Raw genomic sequence first — 23,053 nt, 5'->3', positions numbered from 1 at the left:
ACGTCCAACAGAGTTTCTCAGCCCCAATCCAATGGCCATCCCCTGTTGACGATGCCATGCCATGCCGTGCGTGTCGTGCAATGCCATGCCATGCCGTGGCTTCAGAAGCCCGTCAGCTCTAGCATCCTCTCTCAGGTCATCAATGCCCTGCCTGCCCTGCCTGTGCCTGCCCCGTGTTCTTTGACGGGCGCGGCGTTCGGCTGCATCGGGAGTCGAGTCTTGGGTTCGTCGGTGGCGCTCACGGCTAATGCTCCCAAGGACGGGACAAGCCAGCGCGAAAGCTTCTGGAAATCGCAGAGAGCAGTCTTTCTGCCTTCTGGCGGCGAGCCCTCGTCTTGGTCTGCAGCCTTCTTGCAGCAACAAGACGGCGCTGGAATGCAGGCTCGCCCCCTCGGCAGATTTCCCTGCTCGCCCGACGGCTCCAGGGGCTGTTCTCTGCTCGTCATGATTGGCGCTTCTCGACGTGGGTGGTGGCTCCGTCAAATACACCTTCTGCTTCAGGCAACATGGTCGCATGCTCTCACAAGCCCACCCCTGAAAGCTGTTCTCTCACTGGTCCAGCTCGAGAGCCGGCCATCGACACCATGGATGGCGTTGCCGTCCTGGTGTGGCCTTGTCGGCCCTTCTTTTTCTGTGCTGAATCGCTCACCCGTCCATTCATGCTTCTCAGCGCGCCGTCTCTCTCTCTTTCTGCACAGCCCTTTGACTTGCGTCCAAGGCCAACCGCAGCTCTGTCTGCCTCTCTCTCTCTCTCTTGTGATCCTCGTGTGCCGTGTCCGTGCCTGAGCCTGAGCCTCGGGCACCCCCAATCTTAACCGCAGAGGCCCCCCCGGGCTCCTGGCCCTGGGATACGTCCTCTTATCTCCCTCGACCACCCCGCGGGCGACGCTCCAGACTCCTGTAGACAGCAGATTGGCTTGCCCTTCTGGGAAACTTAGGCGAAGGAACTTTTGCTGGCCCTCTCTCACGCGCATCGCTTGGCGTTCTGTCCGTCGTCTCTCCCCGTCTTCCCTCTGGCCCTCGTCGCATTGACGGCCCTATCATAGCACCGCCCATATCTTGTCTCTGCTGCTTCTTGCTGGTGCGTCAAGTCTGGGGAACGATAACGTTAGCAAGCCCTGGCCGTTTTCCCTTGCTGTTACCGTCCTACCGTCGCCGCAGAGAGCAAACCCCCCCAGTCCAGTCCAGCCCAGTCCACTCCCCAGCCCGAACCCAGACCCGCTCGCTGCTTGTCCCTGTTCGCGCTTGGTGTTGGTGCTGGTCCTGCTGCTGCGCTGCTGCTCGCTCGGTCGTGCGTGCTGGTTGCTGGCTGGTGCTGTGCTGCCGCTGCTTGTTACTCTCTCTCCTTCTCGCCCTCTCCCACTCGCTCTCTCTTTATTATTATACGTACCTTTAATCATGGGCGCTTCTGCCCGCCTATCCATCCTCCCGCTCTTCGACCACCAACTGAGCTCCATCGCTCGCCACCTTGACGAGTGATGAATCCTCGCATTGGCGACTGAGGACCCAGCCGAGGCTTTCCACTCGCCTCAGCCCGTCACTGACTGCTCTTGAGCCAGCGGTACGGGCATCTCTTGTCCGCCCTGCGCGCCCCCAGGCGAACATGTTCAATCAACCACCCGGCGGGCCTCGTGCTTCCGACTCCAACGGGCAACCCTCTTATGGCTTCACCGATCAAGCCTGGCCAAGGTATGGCCTCGCCAACAACTCGGCTTCCTTCTCGACCGACCATTCCCAGTCCATCTATGCCTCAGACCGGCAATATGGCGACTCCTCTGGCATGGACTGGGCGCCGACCCCAACCGACTATCAGACGCGCTTTCAACACCAAGACGCTGTAGCCGAAAATGTCGAACTCGACAACATGAGTCCTCAAGCCGGAGGCGGCGTTGGTCGTCTTGTCGCGCATTTCGAGAACAAAGGCTTTGCGCCGCCGCTTCCTCCAAGACCATCCAACACGATATCAAGTCCAGTCAACCAAGAGCCGTCTGTTTCGTCGCCGTTCGGTACCTTCAGCGTCGCATCTCCCATCCTCACAAGCCCTCTCGCCAGTCCCTCCGAACCCAACTATGGGCTTCTGGGTGACCAGTCGAGGGTCACCAGCCCGATTGCTAGCCCACCTCCCATAGCATTTGGCGGATATCATGATTTGTCGGTATCCAATCCAGGCGTTGGTTCCTCATCCGGACACTTTGGAAGTATGAATAGCTTCATGGTCAACAACAGAGTAGCCACCCCCATGGAAACCTCCATGGTTGCGTCGCCCATGGTGGCAACCCCCATCATGAATAACCCCAAAGTCGCCTCTCCGAGCCCGGCTGCTCCAGGTGTGCCAGGCACTCCTGGGTTTGCCATTTGGCGACCGCCTGTGCCAATGACTCCCAAACCTACCATGGATCAATTCCAAGGTACCAGTAGTTCCTCCACTTCCGGTGGCTATTTCGCAAAACCTCCCATCCCCTCAACTCCTAAACCAGTCATGAATGCTGGAAGCCAGCTCGTCTTGGATTTCAACTCCAACTCTGGCTCCATTGCAAAGGGTAAGGCTCCAATGAGACCTCCCGCAAAACCAAGACACCCAGTTCGACAACCATCACGATCACAAATATCCACACCGGCAGCCTTCAGCCCTGCTATCAAACGTGAACCTTCAACACCACATTTATCTCAAGCTTCTCCTGCGCCACATACACTGGCGGTATGTCTCTCACTTGTTTTCCCCTGGGCTAATCATCATGCTAATGGCCATTGTCAGAGTGAACGCAGAAGTTCAGTATCCCAAAGAGCACAAACGGGGAGTCGGCCTTCGAGGGAGCAGGTCCCTGCCGAGGCCTGGGAGTCGTTCAAGAACACAATTCGAACCCTCTACCTCGATGAACGGAAGCCGCTCAAGGAGGTCATGTCCATCATGGCTGACAAGTACGGCTTTCAGGCAACGTAAGTTTCGCTCCTAGGCTATATGATCATTTCTCACCCTCCACAGCCCCAAGATGTACAAGACTCGATTCTCACAGTGGGGTTTCGTCAAAAACAACACCGAGGAGGAGGTTAAGCGTCTTCTGTCGAAGAAATTTCAACGAGATGCCGAGGGAAAAGTATCCGAGTTTGTTCGCAACGGAAAGGTCGTCAACCTGGGCACGTACCTGAAGAGAAAAGGCGTCACCGAGTACGACTTGATCGATTTCGAGTTGCCTGCCGAGCTCCCAGCTCACATCCGATGCCGAACTCCGACTCCTCCGCCTGCACCAGGATACCTCCAGTCCCCCGATCTGCTCCGGGCGCAGGAGACTATCATCAGCAACATGAGGAAGGCCTTTTTGCAGTGTCGGCAATTTGAAGTGGAAACCGATGCTCAGGTTGGATGGCAGACCATCATGGTGTGGGGAGCAGGATCCAGCGATCTTTTGCTCGAGGCAAACCACAACTTCGAAATGAGGGACACTGACCAGGGCGGACATTTCCTTATGAAGGCCTTCAAGCAGCTCGAAGTCGATTTGAAGAAGCTGTCGCCCCAAGGAATCCAGGAGCTGCTTCTTGGAATGGTGCGTCGTGATCCCGGCATGATGACGGCCTTGTGCAAGTATCTGGCGGCATACTCGACAACCAACTTTGAGCGGTCACATCCTCTGCGACAAATCTTTGCCTGTTTATATGAGGTTCAGCAAAAACATGGCCCGGGGACACTCTCAGACCTTTTATGGGCCAGCATCCCCACCATTGCGGAAGAATTGGAGGCCATCTATGGGCGGAAGCACCCATATGTCGCTCGAACGTGGACCGATTTAGCGACATTCTATAACCACGCGAACCCTGAGCGATTGGAGAAGTTGGTGGCAGAACTTCGACTTCTGCAGCGGCAAATGGAACACCGACAGGGCGCAAACAGCGTTGAGGTCTTCGTGTTGCGATATACCATCGTGCAACTAATGGTTGCTGCACACCCCAATCAGATGCCACGAAGCAAACGACCATCGACCTATGGCATCATGCGCGAGGAATGGGACTCATATTCCCTGTTCGAGGTCAACAGCCCAACGTCTTTTGTTATCACAGTCCCGTCAAGGTCGATCCCTGGACAAAGCGATGCCGACGAAGATATGACTCTGGAGTTCGGCTTCTCGAGGAGCATGTGGGCGTGCGAGTCATTCCATACTTCGAGGAGGACTTTCACACGACGGAACACGCCCCGGAGCACATGCCACAACAGCCCCAACAACAGCAGCAGCAACAACAACCGCAGCACCATCATCATCAACAGCAGCAACAACAACAACGTGCGCCGCAGCTGCAGGCGCAGGACTCGTGGGCGGCCGCAATGGAGCAGCAAATGGGGGGCAACAAGTGGTCGTTCATCTGAGCAGGATCTCTGGTCGACCATTATTAGTTCTCGCTGGCTCAGCAAGCCCCAGCCTGCCATGTGCCCGCCCCGACGACACCGGCCTCTTTGAAAGACGTGGACGACGAACATGTCATCGACGACTGAATGACGTACCTAGTAAACGTTCCTCCGAGACGATGCAAATGCCCCATATGCAGTCTCACCGACCCCGTATACACAGCCTGGAGTCTGGCACCAGCATATATTTCTTTGCGGCTTGTTTTTTTCTCGGCGTTTCCGGATCGTTGCCCGTTGCGGCTGGACGATGGAATCTTGGACATTCTCGTATTATTTTTTCTTGCATTATCCCCCATGTATATTAGGAACCACGCGAGGCCATGCATTGGACGAAATTCGGGGTTGAACTGGCGGAGTTGAGGTGACGGAGCATCAAGAGGGAGAGGGATGAAGAAGGGAGAAAAGGAGATTATTGAAAGAGGCGCGATAGGGAAGGCAAGGCGGTCATGGGAAGGAAGGAAGGAAGGAACTGGAGGACATTTGATTTTTACATCTTTTTTTATAATCCCTCCATCGACGAGGGAAGGCGATACCCAAAAACCCCTTCAACCTACAGACCTCGAGATAGGCGCATCCTGCAGCGAGAAAAGAGAGGGAAAATCTTTACTCGTGAGGCAGGCAAATTTTAGAAAGAGAAATACCAACAAAACATTCTAAACTTGGGACTCTACCCATTTGTGAGCAATCCTTCTATGAGATGTTGAAAGTCTTAATATGATGAGACACAATTAGCTGTAAACAGTGTTGTATGTTGAGGATGCAGAGATCCCGTTACCCGAGATATCCCCGGCGCAAAACTCAACTTCCAGAAATTCGTATCATGACAAACAGTTGCTCTCCAGCTGTAAGCTTCAATCTCCCACAATGCGCCTCGCTGGTCCCTCAGTCCTAAGAGGACGGCTTTGTATGCCTTTCTGTCGTTTCTACTCATCATCCCGTACAATTCAAGGTCCAAACACCGCTAATCCAACCCCCAAGACTCCATCATGCTAACTCTCCTCCAGAAAATGACGTCCTCTTTCTACGACAGCAGGGCAAAAGAGCCCCCAAATGGCACCTTACCGCTCCTCTCCGCGCCGACTCTCGAATACGTCTCTCCTACGGTGGCTCTGTCAACTCGTCCGACCTCATTGGCCGCAGTGTGCTCGATACAGTAGTGGACAGCTCGGGCCGCAGCGTCGTGCTGCATGAGCCGTCCATGGCATCCTATATCATCAACAGCGCGCGGTATGCCACGCCGGTACAAGCCCACTGGTATCAATTGGTCTTGAACTATGGCTAACTTTGGCCTTTACCTTCTAGATCTATCCCCATGATGCAAACATCATCGTCTCGCTCCTTGACTTGAACATCTCTCGTCCTGGCGAGGAGGAGTATGACACCGACCAGACGCCTCCGCCGTTCGAGATATTCGAGGCTGGAACGGGCATGGGCAGTCTAACGCTGCATCTTGCTCGGGCTCTTCATGCTGGAAACCCAACCGTGCCTCCCAGCTTGCGCAACGCCCTCTGCAGTGCCCGGTATAAAAGAGACGAATTCGGCCTCGACCTCTCCCCCGAGGTCTCAGCCGAGTACGAAACCTACCGTAAGAATCGCCGTGCTATACTACACACTCTCGATCGCAACCATAAGCACTCGCGAGCGGCGCATAGCCTCATTCGCCAATTCCGCCGTGCACTCTATTTCCCCACCGTCGACTTCCACATCGGCTCCATCGACGAATACATCTCTTCTCGACTTGCTCAGACAGACAACGAGCCCTTCCTCTCCCATGCCATTCTCGACCTCCCCTCGGCGCACGACCACGCCGGCCCCGTCATCCAGGCCCTCCAGCCCAACGGCCTGCTCATCATCTTCACTCCGTCCATCAGCCAGATCGCCGACTTCCAAGCCTGGATACTCCGTTCAGGACAGCCCATACGTCCAGAGAGGGTCATTGAGCTGCCTGTCTCCACCACGGCTGATGGTGTACGTGACACTGGTGGCGGCAAGGAGTGGGATGTCAAGACAGTCATTCCCAAGGATCAGCCTGACGGTTCCCCTGTGCAAGTCATGCGACCCAGAGTTGGTGATCGCATAGCCGGCGGTGGGTTCGTTGCTGTGATGCGTCGATGGCCCGCTGGGCAGGTGCCGTCTGAAGCTCAGTCCTTGGGCGATGAGGCTGTCTCTGAGCTGGATGAGCTCACCGGGACCGATGAGGTGCCCAAGAATGAGAAGCCATCGGAGAGCTCATAGACCTCCAAATGGCCTCCCACTTGCCCCGAACGTAACTCTCCCATGTAACCATTCTTGTATATTACACGAAAATCTGTATGATAGCTACACTCAAGGATAGACATGTAGAAACGCCCACGGACATGACATCAATAGAGTAGACGAATTCATGAAGAATCAAACAAACATCGCTTGCTATTTCGTTCTCGCTTATCCCCAAAACATGAAGGGTATCTCTATGCACATGCTAAATAAAACATCAAGTCATATCCTCCCCGAAAGTCATCATCAAGATTTCGTCACATCATCCTTTTCCGAAGTACCTAACTTTGCACTCCAATTCTCCCCAAACTTGCTGTTCGGCGGCGGAGACCTAGAAGTGCAATGTCCAGCATTGCCCCCTATTAATTCCATGCCAGAAAGCCATTCATCATATGAAGAAAAGAAAAGAAATACCAATGCATCCAGTGCGTGGTCACTCCGACCTGCGGCACCGAACATTAGACGAGTAAGAAATGCAACGATAGTGGAGTGTCTCGCGTATATGTGAAGCGAGACACTGAGCATGCGTGGGGTGGTCAAGTTTCAAGGTGTTGCTGACCTTGCTTGACCGAGTGAGAGTTGAGATAATGTTGTACATCCCACGCATGGGGTTCTGTAGTTGGGGCTCGCGCCCGTTGATAATCTTCCGTCATGATGTATACCTGCCCAATGCAATGACAGAAAGGAAAATATAAAGGAGTGTGGGTTAATCAAACACTGGTGATGCGTTCCAGGGGAGCTCGGGCACAGCAGACCATGAGCTTCAAGCTCGTTCCAAGCTCCTCGCACTCGGACAGTAAATGCCTGTCACTCCAGATGCTTCTTCCCGAGGGGTTCTCCGCTGCATTCTCGTAGCAACGTGTGTACCACCAACGGCCAACACGGCTAACCATCTTGGTGATGCCCTCGTCCGCCAAGGGGCTGTTGTCGCTCATCATCTCAGAGAGGCTCGGCTGATCCTTCTTCTTGCTAGCGACAGTCTTGCCTTTCCCCTCGTTCGGACGAGTAACGGGGCTGGCAACAGGCACACCAACACGCGCAGCTTTGATGGTGGTGAAACCAGCCTTGCCCAAAAGACGCAGAATGAGATCCGCGGTCGAGCCGAGACTCGTATCCGGGGTCTTCTCGTTGATCCTCTCCTTGAGTCGGCGTACCGTGCGACGACCTCGATTTCCCATATTGTTCAGGTCAACATCGAGAATGGAGAGCTCGATGTAACCACCAGGCTTCAGCACACGGCGAGCTTCTGTAAGAATGCTGCGATAGTATGCCTCCGGTGCCGCTACAGGGAACCGGTAGACAACCGCCGTGAAGCTGTGGGGGGCAAAGGGAAACTTGTCGAGGTGAGACATGTACTGGATCTGGTGGTGGTTTGGTGGGCTAAGAGGGAAGCTTGAGGACGAGCTCTTGAGCTCTGGAGGCAAAGGAGCCCGAGGGGATAGATTGAAGAAGGTGGCAGCTGGATAAGTTTCGGCAGCGTAAAAGGACCAGTCATCGTTACCGAGGCCATCAATCACCAAGATGGAGTGTCGCTTCAGAGAGCCCTCGACTGGAACGAGCTCATGGCGAACATCGCTAAAGAGCACATGTCCAAAGGTGAGCCACTTGCTGACCGTCATTGAACCAACGCGGAGGTTGACTTGCGCAAGTGGGGAGCCATCCTCAGAGGAACAGCTGCCGTTCGACCGTCTTGTACCGGAAGATGACTGGCTGCTTCGCCGCGACCCTTCAACCGCCTTGACGACCTCGGTGCTCTTGTTACGGTCTCCGTAGCCCGAAACAAACTCAGAGACCGAAAAGGAAGCTGTGGGGCTTGGGTGAGGTTGGAAAGCAGCTTTGAGTCTCTCTGTCATATCAGCACTGCAGGTGCTAGAAATTGTTGTCGCCTTTGACAGCCTATCTGCCTTTCGATCGTCGAGGACAATGGTGGGGGATTCCAGAGGCTTCCCCTTGTTGGATAGCTTCGACTGATACCTCTCAAGATGGAAAGGAACCCCCTTTGATGAAGTAGCTGAGGGCAGTCCCTTGGCAGCGTCCTCGCCAAGAAGATCATCATACTCATCCCAGACCTCATCCTCTGCTGGGGGGTCATTGGGTTGGGGAATGATGGCAGTAGAGCCAGCGAATGACAGGAGCCCAGAGCAGCTCGAGCTAGAAGTTCCGATTGTCCCTTCAGAGCCCTTCCTAGGTGAAAAGGCTAGGAATTCCTTTTCAACCCGGCTAATTCCTGGGGACATTCCAGGGATCGAGCCCTGCGACGAGGTTTTGTTGGTGCTTCCTATCGTCGAGCCTTCCATGGTAAGTTCGGGGACAGGAGTTGATGGCTTGGGGGGTGTTGGGCCCTTGGCGATCGAGTCGACGTCAGGAACCTCGAGATTCGGAGGATCCAATTGCAAGCTGGCTCTGAAAGGTCGAGAAAAGCTCTTGGGGGAGGCAGTATTCTCAGTCCGGTTGCTCACCACCTTGGGGATCCTACCGACCTGGGGAAGCCTGCTGCGTCGGCCCGTAGTGGTACTTGATGGTGTTGGTTGAACAATGGGTACCTTCACAGTTTGCTGAGCAGGAGGTGATCGGACCTTGGCTTTGGCCTTGGGCTCGAGGCTTCTCCTCCGCGCCTGCTGAGCAGGTCGTGTCAAAGAACTCGTGGACGAGCGCACCTCAGGTGTTTCTTGGGGAGGTTCGGGAGTTCCACCAAGACTGGGCGACTTCCCATAAACTTCGGCGTACCTCAAGACTTCTTGAACGTCCATAGGCTCGCTGTCGTCTTGCTCAGACGAGTCCATCATAGCATAGAAGGGCATAGGCTTCTTCTCAACAATCTTGACTGTGGCAGCAACCTTCTCGTTCTGCTTGGGAACCTGCTGGCTACTCGTTGACCTTCCAAACAAGTTCCACTTCCGAGGCGAGCGTGGTCTCTTGACGAGCTTCTTGGGAGCAGGGTGGGCTGGTCTCGCCTCGCGAGAAATCTCGCGTTGCAACTCAAAGTGGGAGTCGTCTGACATGACACTGGTATCAAAGCTCGTCATAGGTGATGTGGTAGTGCCAGATGTGTTGATAGGATGGGGAAGTCTCAAAGGATCCTCAGGCGAGGACCGGAGACGCTGGACAGACCTCCGAAAAGCAATAGTCGAGTTCATTGTAACAACGTCAGACTCACTGCTCTCGGAGGGTCGGCGAGGGCTGAAGGCAGGATGGGGAGTGCGTGACATAGGTGATGGCCATAAGGTGTGCCGAGAGTTTTTGCGGGCATGTGAACTTCCAGGCTTGGGCAGATCACTACTCAGACTCTGAGAACTCTCAGTCCGAGACAGCTCTGAACTCGCATTTCGGTTTTCGACGACCTCACCTCCAGCAATGACCACAGGGTTGACACGGTCGGACAAAAAGGAGTCGTTGCTGGCGAGGGTCTCCTGGGATGCTTTGTTTCCACGAACCAATTTGCTGATGCTTCCACTGCGTCGTTTGTGAGTGCCGAGGCGTCCATAGCCTTCATGGCCGGTGCCAGCTGCAGGGCCTTTGCGGACAGGCTTCTTGTCCTTTTCATCTTCTTTTTCCTTTTCCTTCTCCTTCTCCTTCTCCTTCTCCTTCTCCTTCTTGTCTGGCTGAATTACCTCTGCAGTCTTTTTGCGACCAAAAAAAGGGAACCGAGAGAAGGAGCTCGGCACATGAGGGCTTGGAGTGCGAGTGGCTCGAGGCTTCTCAGTAGGCTTGGCCTTTCTGGGTTCTGTTACCACTCTCGTCCCGGACCGAGAGGACATTTCACCTTTGATAGGGAGTTGAGACGTTGACGATGCCCTAGTGCCGTGGGAAATCTGCGTGGTAGGAGGCGAGAGAGTGGATGGGATTCCCGAATCACTTCCCCGTCTCTCCATCGGCAGCGACTGGGAGGAAAGGTTGCTGTGGATGACCGGTATGGCACTGAATAATTGTGACTGCATATCTGGGGTGCCATCTCGGCTGGGTCGTGAAGGCGGGATGGCCCTTGGGGACGCGGAGGACTGAGTCCGTTCAGGTGAGGGCGATCGCAGAACAGGCCGTGGTACCTTTCGCACACTCCTTGGCGATGAGGTCTCCTCCCTGAAATGCTGTGAAGACTTTCGTGGTGGAGGGCTTGGGGGTGGTGGTGGCAGTTTCTTGTTCTTCTTGATGGTGGCTTCCCGAACAGTTGAGTTCGAGGAAGAAGAAGCCAGCGACTCCCTGACAGACGCCAGTCCATGGGGATCAGCAGTGATAGCATCAACCTCATTCGGGATGCTGCCAGCCCTTCGTCTAGTAACCGGGGGCCTAGTGATGGAAGGGCTTTGCAATCGGCCTTTGACTTGGTTGCTGCGATGAGGTACAATCAGGCAAGGCGACTGGGAAGCAATCGAAGTTGGGGTGGTGTCACGGCTGTAAGGCCCTGGTCCAGGAGATTCCGAAAACCTAGTCGAAGGACTACCACTAGTTCCAGAAAAGAGTAAACTGGCCGGGGTAGGAGGCGGGAGGTCGTGTGTCGCTAATCGGAATGGAACTTCGATATGGGTCTCAGAGCTATCTGAAGGTCGTCGGATGTTTCGATATCGGTCGAGCTCAGGGTAGATGACCGATGACCTTCCAGGCTTCGTTACCTCAATGACCTCTGCAACTTGGATCTCGGCCGGGCTGCAGGTGAGTTCTCGATCCAGCGGTGTTCCGAAACGTTCCGGGTCAAGCGAGCTCTGTTGCTTTTGCTGAGATGATGAGGAGCTCGTTCGAGATGATCCATTGCGAGTTGTCGTGACATCGCGAGACAGGGACGATTTCTTCCTTCGAAGGACATTGGGGTTAGACTTTGAGGCATTATCAGCGGGCCTTGCTGAAGAGGATGATCCCGAGCCTCCGCGGCTGTTAGCAGTTGATCGGACAGTTGTTGAGGTGCTGGTAGAACCCCATGATTGTGCTTGGTGGTTCAGGCCGGGTCGTGGTGTTGGGATCGAAGGTCGTCGAGTAGAAGGCGAAGGCTGAGAAACGCTTCTGCCTGCACTTGGGCGCGAGCCCGAAGAAGGCCTCGGTAATGATCGTGGAACTTCCTCCCTCTTGCTTGTTCTGTTCAACGGCCTCGTCGGGCCCAGCAGACTTCCGGGTTCGGCCAACCGTCTGCTGCGAGACCCTTCCACGGGCCTGGTCGGCAGACCAGACCCCGCTCTAAGAGATTCCATCTTCCAACCTTCAGTGCCGAAACTGTGTATCCCGGCCCATGATTCACAAGCGGGGGCAGATGGGAGAGGGGTTTATGAGATATATGAAAGCCAAAACGAACGAGATTGTGAATCGAGCGAGCAGAAAGTCGTCGGTATTAGTGCGGAGGGGGTTGGCTTGAGTGGTGTGGGACTGAAACCGTTCTCGGGCTGTCAAGGGTGTATCGACTCGAAGAGGGCTAGTTCGGTGGTGATGGTGTGAGAGAACCCGCGTCTAAGTCGTAGAGTTGGCGCTTCCGTCGATGTGATGGCTGACCGACTGAGTCGTGAAGACGATACGATGTCCGTGTACGAACGTTTGTTTGATGTGTAAGTGGGGATGGGGGTATTTGAGACTCAAGGAAAAGAAAAAGGCGCAGGAACAGACTGCGGTGGCAAAGAAGAGAGCGGGATATAGAAGTAGTAGAAGACATAGCAGCGGGGAGGCCCGAAAGGGCGACGGGAGCATAGTATTTAGGTGATGGACGACTTTCTGGGGCATAATCATGACTGGACGAGGGCGGCCGGTACATGAGTACCTTGGCCAAGGGACGAGGGTACTTGAGAGGGATGGGCGATTCTGACTGTGGCGCTTGCGACCCTGGCTGGGCAGCAGACATGGGACCCTGGAGCCCTCCATCGAGACCCTGGTGTGGGCGTGTGAGTGTGTGCCTGTTGAGGCGTCGACATCTGCGTGGAGTCGCCGATATCGATGGCAGGCCAAGGACCACGGCTTGAGTCATCTCTTTGGCCAGCGAGCCTTGCCAGCGGACCTCCTCACTAAGCGTCTGCCGTTGTGCGCACTGCGCCGCACCTCTCCCACGGGGTGCATGGCCCATGGTCCTATGGGACGGCCCTTGAGGCGTCTTGGGCCGCTGATTGGGCATCGAGCCCTGGCTGGGATTTGCACGCATTTCTGGGAGCAACAGCATCGTCTGCCACTGGCAACCCGTCGGGTCCGCTCGACTTGTGAGCCGGGAGCCATTAAGAGGGCCCTGGAGACTCTTCAGCGGGGCCGCTCGGCTCCCAGGGGACGTTTTTGGACGACGGTTTGTGGTTTGCCCATCATGGCTCGTGGACTTGGCTGGGCTGGGCCGTTGGCAGAGTGGGTGGGCCGTGGGAGGGATGGGCCGATGGCCGGGGATCGTTGGCCAAGGCTAAATCTGGCCTGCGACGGTGCTGCGAAGCTGTCATGGAGGGGGTTATCAAGAAACTAGAGTGGAGAGGGCATGGCGAAGGAGCGAACAAAGTCATCGAATGAGTGTTGAATACGCGCAAAAGAGCAAAAAGCCTGACCAAGAGCCAATGCGGGTGCAGGGGATGAAGTCAATGGGAGATGGATTTAGTGTGTCTTGATGTTGGTAGTGTCCGTTGTGAGTGGTAATAGAGGTGGACGAGGGGCGAAAAAAACTATATTCGCAACTGACTGATTATCTTTTCTCGTCTTCTTTTCGCTCTTTGCTCCAGGGGCCATGCCTGTCGGTGATGGGAAACCCGTTGGCATTTGCACCTATATGGTGTTGTGATAAAGCCTCGTCCGCGGAAGCACAGGCATCATGTAGGCGGGTGTGGAATGCAACCAGGACAGTCTCCGAGCCTGGACAGTTGCGGAATACCGAGCGGCCGTCACTGCCTGTAACAGTCGTTCCATCCCCAGCCCAGCAACTGAAGTCGTTGCTAGGCTGCTGCATGTCTTAGACATGCATACGGAATGTCTCACTTTTCTCTTCTCCGACAGGTCGATCTCGGCTATATGCCTCTGTATGTCTCGTCCAAGGTCCTAGTCTCGTCATGGAGAGCGTCAGCAATGGCCTGCGATCATGCCCAAGCAACAATAACAACAACAGAAGACGAAAGACGATTGTGTCGGCCGCCCGTGAATCCAGACAATGGGAAACAGAGTTGAAGGCTTGAAGTGGCGATGGCGCTACGTGGATCCTTCCCAACGTTGGTGATTCCCGTCTCCACTTGAATTGGCATCCAGGAAGTGGAAGTCGCCCGTCGTGACGAGCCGGTCGGCTCCTTCCTAACCTATTGCACTGTAGCCCCCGCATCAGTAAGAACTAAATGATCTGATAACACCATCAGCTCTTCTTCTTCCCAATGTTGTTCTATCTGCGTTCAACAGACGCAGAGTGAGCATCCAAATCTCCAATAACCTCGAATCAACATCCCGGATGACAGGGCGCACTCGCCGTTGGTTGTCCTGAGCGAGTCTGGGGGCGTGAGCTGGGGCCAGATCCTCCCCTGTGCACGCCAATATTCCCTGCATCTCTCGCTTCACCCTGCCCCGGACCATCTGCACGCAGCTTGCAGTAGTTTTCATCCAGCCTCTCTGCAGCCAACAAGCGATGCCGCGACAAGAATAGTATCATTCAGGCGTTTTTCTTCTCTTTGGGAGGCCGTTGGCGCGGTCCCGCGTCTACGTAGACGCGACAATACCGACGGTTTTCGGCACTCGCCTGTTCATGATGCCAGCCTCCAGCCGTGTCGAGCATCACTCCAGAATTGGAATGTCTACCGAAGCCTCAAGGTCGGCCAGAAGAAAAACTCGTCCTCAACGTTCAGCCATCCCGCTGTCTCATTTGCTTTGTCCCGCGGGCAAAGGCTTCCAACATCCATCTCTCATTCGCTAAAAAGGCCACGCAAAGCGCCCTTCTTGCCTGGGACTGGCCATCGTCGAGGCATTCTTGATGATCCCATTGGCCGTCTCGCAATGATTTTCTACCAATGATGGTCGTGGAGTCGCAATCGGTTGTTTCACTCCCCCTTCCATCAGGATGGAGTCAACAAACCCTTTCTCCTGCATGTCTATCCTTACAGAAATGGACGACTAGTCCACAACGCCCATCTTATCCGCCGTGTCGAGACCGAACCAGTTCGCCAATCCTCGCGCGGAGGCTGCATTCTGCCCGTCAGTCGTCGCGCAGTTATGGAGTCTTGCTCAGGCTTATGGACATGGGTGGTATAAACCAACGAGGAGCAGGGGTCACAGCGAGCCGAGTCCGTCACGGAGGTTCGACGAAGTCTGTTAGTCGAGAGGTGACTGGAAAGACCGGTTTTTGCCCATGATCGATTGCGCAATGGCGGATTGTTGGCTACTTCAAGTTCACCGCCATCCATTGTTAGTCCCGTGACGAGCGCCTTAGCATCAAGACACTCTCACGCGACCGAAGAAGGAAGCCGGATCCAACGGTCGGCAGTCAAAAGAAACGTGAGACCCTGGCCTCACGACGTCATTTCCAATGCGAAAGGCATTCTCTGGAATCCCATATCCCAGCTGGCCCATCACGAGGACCGCTCCCGACCGCTCGGTGAGATTTTGAGCCTCCAGGTGACCTTTGACTACAGGACAATGGGCCATTGATTGTCCACGGCTAGGCCCGCTCCCGCCCAGAAAGTTAGAATAGAACAAGCTCCCGCGCAACGGAGACCAAGTCCAGGCCAGCTGAAACCGCATCTTGGACGGTGGCGAGGTTAATGCGCTGGCATGGAGATTCACGCGCGTTGACGTCGTCATCTTAGTGAGATGGATGAAAAACCAGGCAACATTGAAAAAGAAAGGCTCGATAGTCTCAGATCGTTGCTGCAGGACCGACATGGCTTGGGAACCCGTGAAATCGGCGCTTGATTTCCAAAAGTGGAAATCTAAGAGGCATCCCACGGTCTGCTCCGCCACAGAAGAGACCCACGGCGCCACAAGCTTGTTCTTGGGTTCTTCGGAGGTGAGGCTGGTGCCCCTGCTTCCACGCTTCTGCAACTGACGTGGCACCTCGCGCGTGGCTGGCCACCCCGTCCAGCATCAAGCCTCGTCAGGCTAGCCGCATCGTCGATGTGGCTTGTTCTGCCGGCCGAGCGAATGGCAGATGGGCTAGGAGGGTGAGCGGCGCCTCTTTCGTCTGTTCCCTGCCCATCAGACGCCCCTGCAAAGTCACTCGAATTCCAGATCCAAGTACTCGGTACTTGGGCGAGCGGTGAGCCAGAGAAACAACGCCGTTGTGCAGCTCTGCCTCGATGCCAACTCATCAAGCTGCAATCTCTCTCCAGCCGGCCACGCGCAAGCCTCCGATGGGGTTTCACTGCGAGCCCATTTCCCCTCGTAGGGCGATCAAAGCGGGCCCCCGAGAAGGAGACGAGACTCGACCGCAAACGACGGGCTGTGAGCGACGAACGGGCGACGGAGTCGCTGGAGTCGCTGGGGACGTCGAATGGCCCAATTGCTTAGCCGCCTCTCCCAATCGTAGCCGCCAGACGGCTGGGCGACCAGGGTCGCATCGTCGCGTGCGCAGGGGTTTCGCAGCCTGGATTGGCCTGCCCGCTGAGACTGGACGGGGCATAGCGTCTGGTAACGTGACGAGCTAGAGGCGACCAAGTTGTTGGTCATGGCTGTATCTCACCTGTGTCGGTGGGCTATCTCGCCTGGTGGGTGCTGTTGTCGTTGATCGAGTCGTCGCCGACCATTGAGACATGGCTGCCACAGCACGTTTGCCCAGAAAGGACTCGGAGGAGAGCGAAATCATCCGAGAATGGGCACCGTGGCTTGCGTTCACAAACCCTTTGGGAATGCGGGATTAGCGCGTCCATCCAGCAGCCGCTGACCTGTGTCTCTCGTTGGTTGCAAAGGCTCTTGGGCTATCTATCGCGTGCTGCTTAGTCCATGAGTGTTGGACCAAGACCAGGCTGACTCTTTAACCCCCTATGCAGATTCGTCGGGAAAACTCTGACTTGATCAGCTTGATGGTCTGGAGCCCTTGCGAATCGTCGGCAGTTGGGTCGGCCCCTGCTCTTGATAGGGCTGTGACTCTGACGGCCTCGTATGAGCCGGCCCCGAGCAGAGGACCGAGAATCAAGAAGAGGCGTCGTCCAACATTGCTGAAGTCCCTCGGCGACGAATCGACTTTGAGAGTTGCCCATCCTTTACCAACCAACTCTTTCGCTAAGCACGCGAGCCTTGGAGGCCCTCTAACGTTTGGGTTGCGACTCGAGGATGGAAAATTTTTCATGTCTTAATTGCCAAGTTTCTTCATCTCTCCATCAAGTCAACATGGCTGAGCCATCTAACTGTATGGTAGGGTAGCGGCGTGGCTTCCAAGTGGCTCTCGGACAACGGGGGGCGTTGTTACACTAGACTCGTGGGCTCGGCAGTCGAGGCAACCTAAGCTTGTGCAACGGCGCACCCTTCTCCCATAGTCTAAAGTCGAGGAAGCCTTCCCCGTCATAAGTATCGAGGCTCATCGTGTCTTCAGTGGTTCCTGGAGAAGGGGGGATCTCCTGCAGTGTGGGTGACTAGCCTTGGCCCCCTTCACGGTTCGTCTTCCGAAGCCTCTCGGTGTACTGGGTGGACGAGGCTATTCGCGGTCCACTGGGTCTGTTCAAGTTATCGAGGCCGGATGGTTTGAAGATGTCTCCCCGAGATGCAAGTTGCTCTAGTGCACACCAAGTCAGATCTCGGATGCCGACTGCGCCCCTGAGAATCAGAATTTTCATGAAAGGGGCAATCAGAGTTGCAAGAGGCCACCGTGTTCGACTGGCGACGATGGACGAAGGAAGGAAGAGAGGGGAGGTTGTTGGTCCCCATGAAGTTCTGTATGATGTTGGTAAGTGATGCTCCTGTTGTCGTCGCTCACAAGATTAGGGATGCCAGCTACCTTCGAGGAAGATAGATGCTGGCTACTTACCCATGCCTTGAGACCGTTCAGACTACCTCACTCTCTCACAGGCACAGAATGGACTCGAATCTTGATCAACAGGTGCCCGCAACGCCTATTTCCTCTTTATTCGTTTTACCCTTGGTACTCTGCGCTTGAAAACATGGAAACAAAAACGAAATCAAGAAATGTTGTACAACTGAAAAAGTCCATTCACGTAGTCTGATCTGCCCTGTCGCACCCCTTCCGAGCTCCTTTCCTTTCAACCAAAAGTCATGTCGCCGTTGCCGCGTGTTTGTGCTTCAGAGTCGTTCGTCTAGTTCCCAGCGAACCGAGCAGCGCGCTTCTCCGCCTTGGCCTTCTCTGCCGGGTCATCGAGGATACCACCCCGGCTTCGAGTTTCGCGGGTCGACTCGTTCCGAGGACCACCACGTCCACCGCGGCCTCCCCTTCGTCGGTCATTCCTTCGATCAAGGCTCTGTCGCTTGCCAGGGCGGTTGTTCTCGGTGGAACGGTTACCCTCACCGTCGCCACGGTCACGGCCTCGCTTTCGGGAGCGCTCCGGAAGCGCCGAGTCAAGAGTGGATGCGAGCTCCTTCTCGTCTAGGCCGAATCGCTTCGCTCGATCAGCCCTCTTCTTTGCGTCCTCATCCTCCTCAAGACCAAAGCGCTTGGCGCGTTTAGCACGCTTCTTGGCCTCGTCATCAGCAGCAGTGGACGAGAGGCCGATGGCGTAGGACTTTTTAGGCTCAGCAGGCGCCTCTGTCTCGACAGGCTTCTCCGCAGCGGGCTCCTCAGCTCCCTCGGTCGCGGCGGGAGCTGTCTCGGTGACGGGAGCCTCAGCAGCAGGTGCAGGCGCGGGCGCAGCAGCGGGAGCGGGAGCGGGAGCAGCAGGCTCAGCGGGAGCCTCGTCGTCGCTGTAACTGATCTCGTCCTCCTTGTTCTCAGCTAGGGGATGGAGTTAGCCGTCGATTCGATGGATAGATTTGCGCGCGCAAAAAGATGTGCAAGTCGATCGCAGATTCAGGGTTCGATGGACGTACCGGGCTTCGCCTCACTCTCGGCCTTCTTGTCGTTCTCCTGGAGTCGCGCGATCAGGTCTGCCTTGTTGCCGGTCTGGGGGAGACCCTTTTCGGCAAGGAGCTTCTTGAGCTCAGGCACCTTGAGCGAAGAGTACTCGGCCATGGCGCGCGCGACGGAATGGGAGCGGTATAAAGAGATAGATTTGATAGGGGAGATGTATGCGATTGCGATTGCGGTGGTTGTCGCGGCGATGGAGGAGAAGGTGAGATGGAGCGACGATGAGAATGTTGACGGAGGAGTCTTTCTTTGTTACGCGGTTTGAAGGATGACGCTTGGATGGGCGGGAGTGGATGTGGGTTTTAGTTAGCGGGACGCGCTCTCTCTCATTCTCTTCCTTTGTTGGCAAATTTGGCTGTATTCTGTTCGCAGGGAGATGCGCACGGGCCACACAGGCTTCTGAATGGCTGCCCTGTGGACGTGAAGGCAAGCAAGCAAGCAAGCTCCAGAGAGCTCCCCTCGTCTCAGCTCAGCCCAGCCCAGCTCCGCTTTCATACTGTAAGTTACAGTGCAAACGCAGGAGGCCTTGAGGGACTACGGAGTTGGAGAGATGTGGTTGGCCTCAAACCAAGGCAACGACGCACGCAACCAGCCTCATCTTGCGACGCTGCCTTGCCAGTCATTTTCGAACAAGTAGTAACGGAGGCTTGGCCGCATCGTGCGAGGGAAGACAAGACGGACACTGCTCATGTGGCTTTCCCGTCACCAACTCAACGTTAGCCAACCTAGGCTGGACAGAAAAAAAGACAGTGCCAGGTAATTAGAAAAGCACGAAAGAGGAGCCCGCATTATTAACTTGAGGGTCTCACGTGGCCGCATTTCGAGCGCATGTAACATCCAACTTGGGTTGCCTGTGCGCTGGAGAAAGGGTCAGCAGCAAAATGGAGAGAGCAAAAGGGGGATTCGAGACTTGTTCTTGCGCCTCTTCTCTGGAAGCTGGCGTTGAAATTAGTGTCCTCCGTCGACAAGCTTATAATTGCCATTAATAATGTCATTCACGATGGCTTGTTTTAAGTTGCAATTCCCCATACTTTCCCATGTTTGAATTGAATTGAAGGAAGCCAGCCTCCCTCCCTCTCTTAGATCTAAAACCCCCCGACTCCCGGGCCCTAGCCGATGTTGCTCCACCTGCCCTCATGACCATGACCAGGGGAAAGGAGGAGGAGACACGGAGCATCCATCGTAATAGATTGAAGTCTTGGCTTTTTTTTCTGCTCTTGTTCCGTTCGTTCCTTCTTCAAGGTTTTGCAAGGCGCATGCATGTTGACACACGGAAAGCTCTTTCCCCTGTCTCCTGGCTCCTTGCCGGGCCTTCCCTAGGTATTAGCTCGCCACATGCTCGCTCTGCTCTTTCCTTGTCGCCCGCCAACTCAAACAACGACCAACCTCATCCTTACATTCAATTCTAACCTTTCTCCCCGTCTCCACGTTTTTGTCGATCGCCTCCTCTTTATCGACACTCTAGACGCTTGCGACGACCGGCCTGGAACGCAGAGGCAACTGGCCCGACGACGATAGCTTCAACGCCCTCGAGCGACCGCAACGCGCTTCTGACCGTCGCATCCCAGACTCCCAAGGCCTCCACACAGACGTCTTGTTCGATCTTGGGCCCCTCCGAACCATGCAATAGTAGCCGACGACCCCTTTCGGAAGATGCGAATAATCCAACCCGCGACCCAGCTCCCGAATGCTTGTTCCGTTTACCGTTTCTTGGCTACCGCTGCTTGAAGTAGCTCGTGGTCCATCTTTCTTCCTTGCTTGAGCAGCTTCTCCCCAAAAAGTTGGGTTCAATTCTTGTTCAATTATCACATCATGACTCGACGAATTGTACGCCTCACCTTTTCTTCGTATGACAGGCCATCCACTGACCACTCCATCCATGGATTCAGGTTCGGACAGCCGCCCAGCTTACTGGCGCTGCCATTTTCGCCTTCCTCATCATCGCTTTCCTCGACCGAAACTACCGTGTCCTCCCCAACTCTCTCCATGGCTACATGCCCTCCCACCACCCAGGTCTTGTCGTGACAGACGCTACGATAGTCACCTGCTCCAGCCTCAACCCTTTTTCGTCATGCGACCTCGACGCTAAAGAATGGCACCGAGTCGACAAGGATCTATACCTCGGGAAAACATGGACCACTACCGCCTACCTTTACGTCAGTCGCAAACACGAGGAGGATCTCACCGAGGATGACACCGTTGTCGTGGATATTATGGTCGGCAAGCTTCACCCTCCGCCAAAGGGAGAAACAGAGGATCTATGGGAGTCTCGTCCCGCCGGACTTTGGCTCAAGCGATCAGCCAAGAAGCAGGCCAGCGACTCTAATCAGGCCGTGACCGACCTGGATGTTCTATTTGGAGATGATGCCGTGGAGGCAAGAGACGGCTGGACTATCACTGGAACGCCTCTCCTCCTCAACACAGGCGGTAGCCTGCCGTGCGTGCAACTGACCGTGCGCCGAGGTCCCCATCGCGAGATCAAGAAGCCCCAGCCCCGGATTCGAGATGACGGCCGATACAAGATCATGCAGATCGGTGATCTGCATCTTAGTACTGGTGTTGGCGAGTGCCGTGAGGCCGTTCCAAACACATACAACGGCGGCAAGTGTGAGGCGGATCCCCGTACTCTTGACTTTGTCAGCCGTGTCCTTGATGAGGAGAAGCCGGACTTGGTCGTTTTGAGTGGTGACCAAGTCAACGGTGACACAGCGCCAGATGCGCCAACAGTGAGTGTTCCTTTTCCACCCCTTCGGGTCACCTTTTTAACATGCCCTAGGCTATGTTCAAGATCTTGTCCATCCTGATTGAGCGGAAAATCCCCTACGCCGCCATCTTCGGAAACCATGACGACGAGAAGACCATGTCTCGCGAGGCCCAGATGGCCATCATGGAGTCTCTTCCCTACTCCCTCTCTATAGCTGGACCAGCCGAGATCGATGGTGTTGGCAACTACTATGTCGAGGTTCTTGCTCGAGGCAAGACGGATCACTCTGCCCTGACCATCTATCTCCTCGACACACATGCTTATACGCCTGATGAGCGCAACTTCCCCGGTTACGACTGGGTCAAGCCCAACCAGATTGAGTGGTTCAAGAAGACGGCCGCTGGCCTCAAGAAGAACCATGATGAGTATACTGGTCGGCACATGGATATTGCATTTATCCACATTCCCCTAACCGAGTATGCCGACTTCAATCTCCCTCGAGTGGGTGAATGGAAAGAGGGCGTGACTGCCCCTGTCTACAACTCTGGTTTCCGCGACGCTCTTGTTGAACAGGGCGTCGTCATGGTCAGCGCCGGACAGTGAGTGCCCCGATATCATCTTGGTCTGAATGATTGCTAACCCGGCTTTAGTGACCACTGTAACGATTACTGCTCTCTCTCCTTGTCAGGTGAGGGAGAGAACAAGACGCCGGCCTTGTGGATGTGCTACGCTGGTGGCTCCGGTTTCGGCGGCTATGCTGGCTACGGTGGCTACCATCGCCGTGTGCGTCTCTTTGAGGTTGACACCAACGAAGCTCGCATCAAGACCTGGAAACGGCTCGAGTATGGCGACATCGCTACCCGTATCGACGAGCAGATCATTGTCGATGGTGGCAAGCCCCAGCCCAAGCCCAACCCTTCATGAGTATACGACGCATTGCTTTCTTCTGGGACGCACCTCGAGGATTCATCTCGCCCGTTTTATATACACTTTCTTGTATCCATGTTTTGGGACAGTGTGCTGTCGTTGGAGCCAGTCGCTACCCGTCTATAGAATGGGGCGGTCCTTTTTTCTGTTTTACGAAAACTGCGTCTTTGGGTGACATCAAGGAGCACTTGGAATAGGGTGGGTTGTTCTTGTATACTAGTGGGAAGAGGTGACGATGGCATAACACAGCGTCGGTTCTGTTCTGGATGGAGTTGTTCTTGGGTGCCGCATTTGATACGTCATGAATACTATTCGACTTATTGGTTACCCTACACTATCTTGTGATTTGATTGTGACTTGAGTTCTATGGGGCGCTTAAAGCAGTCGAGACTATGACTGGTATTATGAAGCTTTGTAAGGTGATGAAGCGACATGGTTCTATTGTATCTATCTGGGTGGGCTATTTATGCCTTTCTCTGTCAGCTGTGTCACCCTCCATCTTTCGCCATCCCGCCTTATTTATCATCGCCTCAAACCCTCACGTTCGACAACATTACGAAATGTCGCGTCTCAAGAGGGGGCAGATGGATGTTTGGCATTTCTCTCAAATTGGCTATTTAATACACATTCACTTTCGTATCTGATGAAATTGAGGGATTGTTTAGTGAATGCTTGTATTGAGACTTGACTCCTTGCCCTTGATCACCATGACATTCCTAGTCACTATACTTTGCTTCATAGTTGAAGGGGATAATTGTATCATGGTGCCTGGTTTGTTCGCCCTTGTCCTTGTCTCCTCGCCCCCCTTTTGACATACACAGCTACAGGGAACTCGTCCTACCCTACG

At 55.0% G+C, this 23,053-nt stretch overlaps 6 protein-coding genes across 6 annotated transcripts; 3 read left to right on the top strand and 3 right to left on the bottom strand.

Moving 5' to 3' along the window:
* Positions 1 to 90: 90 nt before the first annotated feature.
* Positions 91 to 4,448, top strand: MRS44_014686 (uncharacterized protein; the record flags this gene model as incomplete). Its single annotated transcript, XM_046278843.2, has 6 exons — positions 91 to 463; positions 502 to 605; positions 1,113 to 1,291; positions 1,534 to 2,698; positions 2,756 to 2,937; positions 2,984 to 4,448. 6 exons carry the CDS (start codon positions 91 to 93, stop codon positions 4,446 to 4,448), a joined length of 3,468 nt encoding a protein of 1,155 aa, XP_046127776.2.
* An 812-nt stretch (positions 4,449 to 5,260) lies between these two features.
* On the top strand, positions 5,261 to 6,631 carry MRS44_014685 (uncharacterized protein; the record flags this gene model as incomplete). The annotated part of the gene is made up of 3 exons (XM_046271402.2): positions 5,261 to 5,273; positions 5,401 to 5,636; positions 5,699 to 6,631. The coding sequence occupies 3 exons, from the start codon at positions 5,261 to 5,263 to the stop codon at positions 6,629 to 6,631; spliced, it is 1,182 nt and encodes a 393-aa protein (XP_046127775.2).
* Positions 6,632 to 7,362: 731 nt separating this feature from the next.
* On the bottom strand, positions 7,363 to 11,829 carry MRS44_014684 (uncharacterized protein; the record flags this gene model as incomplete). Its single annotated transcript, XM_065618509.1, has 1 exon — positions 7,363 to 11,829. One exon carries the CDS (start codon positions 11,827 to 11,829, stop codon positions 7,363 to 7,365), a length of 4,467 nt encoding a protein of 1,488 aa, XP_065474581.1.
* Positions 11,830 to 12,047: 218 nt separating this feature from the next.
* MRS44_014683 (uncharacterized protein) lies at positions 12,048 to 12,686 on the bottom strand (the record flags this gene model as incomplete). Its single annotated transcript, XM_065618508.1, has 1 exon — positions 12,048 to 12,686. One exon carries the CDS (start codon positions 12,684 to 12,686, stop codon positions 12,048 to 12,050), a length of 639 nt encoding a protein of 212 aa, XP_065474580.1.
* A 5,125-nt stretch (positions 12,687 to 17,811) lies between these two features.
* Positions 17,812 to 18,680, bottom strand: MRS44_014682 (uncharacterized protein; the record flags this gene model as incomplete). Its single annotated transcript, XM_046284657.2, has 2 exons — positions 17,812 to 18,443; positions 18,539 to 18,680. 2 exons carry the CDS (start codon positions 18,678 to 18,680, stop codon positions 17,812 to 17,814), a joined length of 774 nt encoding a protein of 257 aa, XP_046127773.2.
* A 1,707-nt stretch (positions 18,681 to 20,387) lies between these two features.
* MRS44_014681 (uncharacterized protein) lies at positions 20,388 to 22,203 on the top strand (the record flags this gene model as incomplete). Its single annotated transcript, XM_046281538.2, has 4 exons — positions 20,388 to 20,402; positions 20,465 to 21,301; positions 21,352 to 21,878; positions 21,930 to 22,203. 4 exons carry the CDS (start codon positions 20,388 to 20,390, stop codon positions 22,201 to 22,203), a joined length of 1,653 nt encoding a protein of 550 aa, XP_046127772.1.
* Between the last annotated feature and the right edge of the window lie 850 nt (positions 22,204 to 23,053).

Source organism: Fusarium solani, assembly GCF_023522795.1.
Source record: "Fusarium solani strain SB1 chromosome Unknown bctg00000010, whole genome shotgun sequence".
NCBI lineage: Eukaryota > Fungi > Ascomycota > Sordariomycetes > Hypocreales > Nectriaceae > Fusarium > Fusarium solani.
This window is presented reverse-complemented; position numbering and strand designations above follow the sequence as displayed.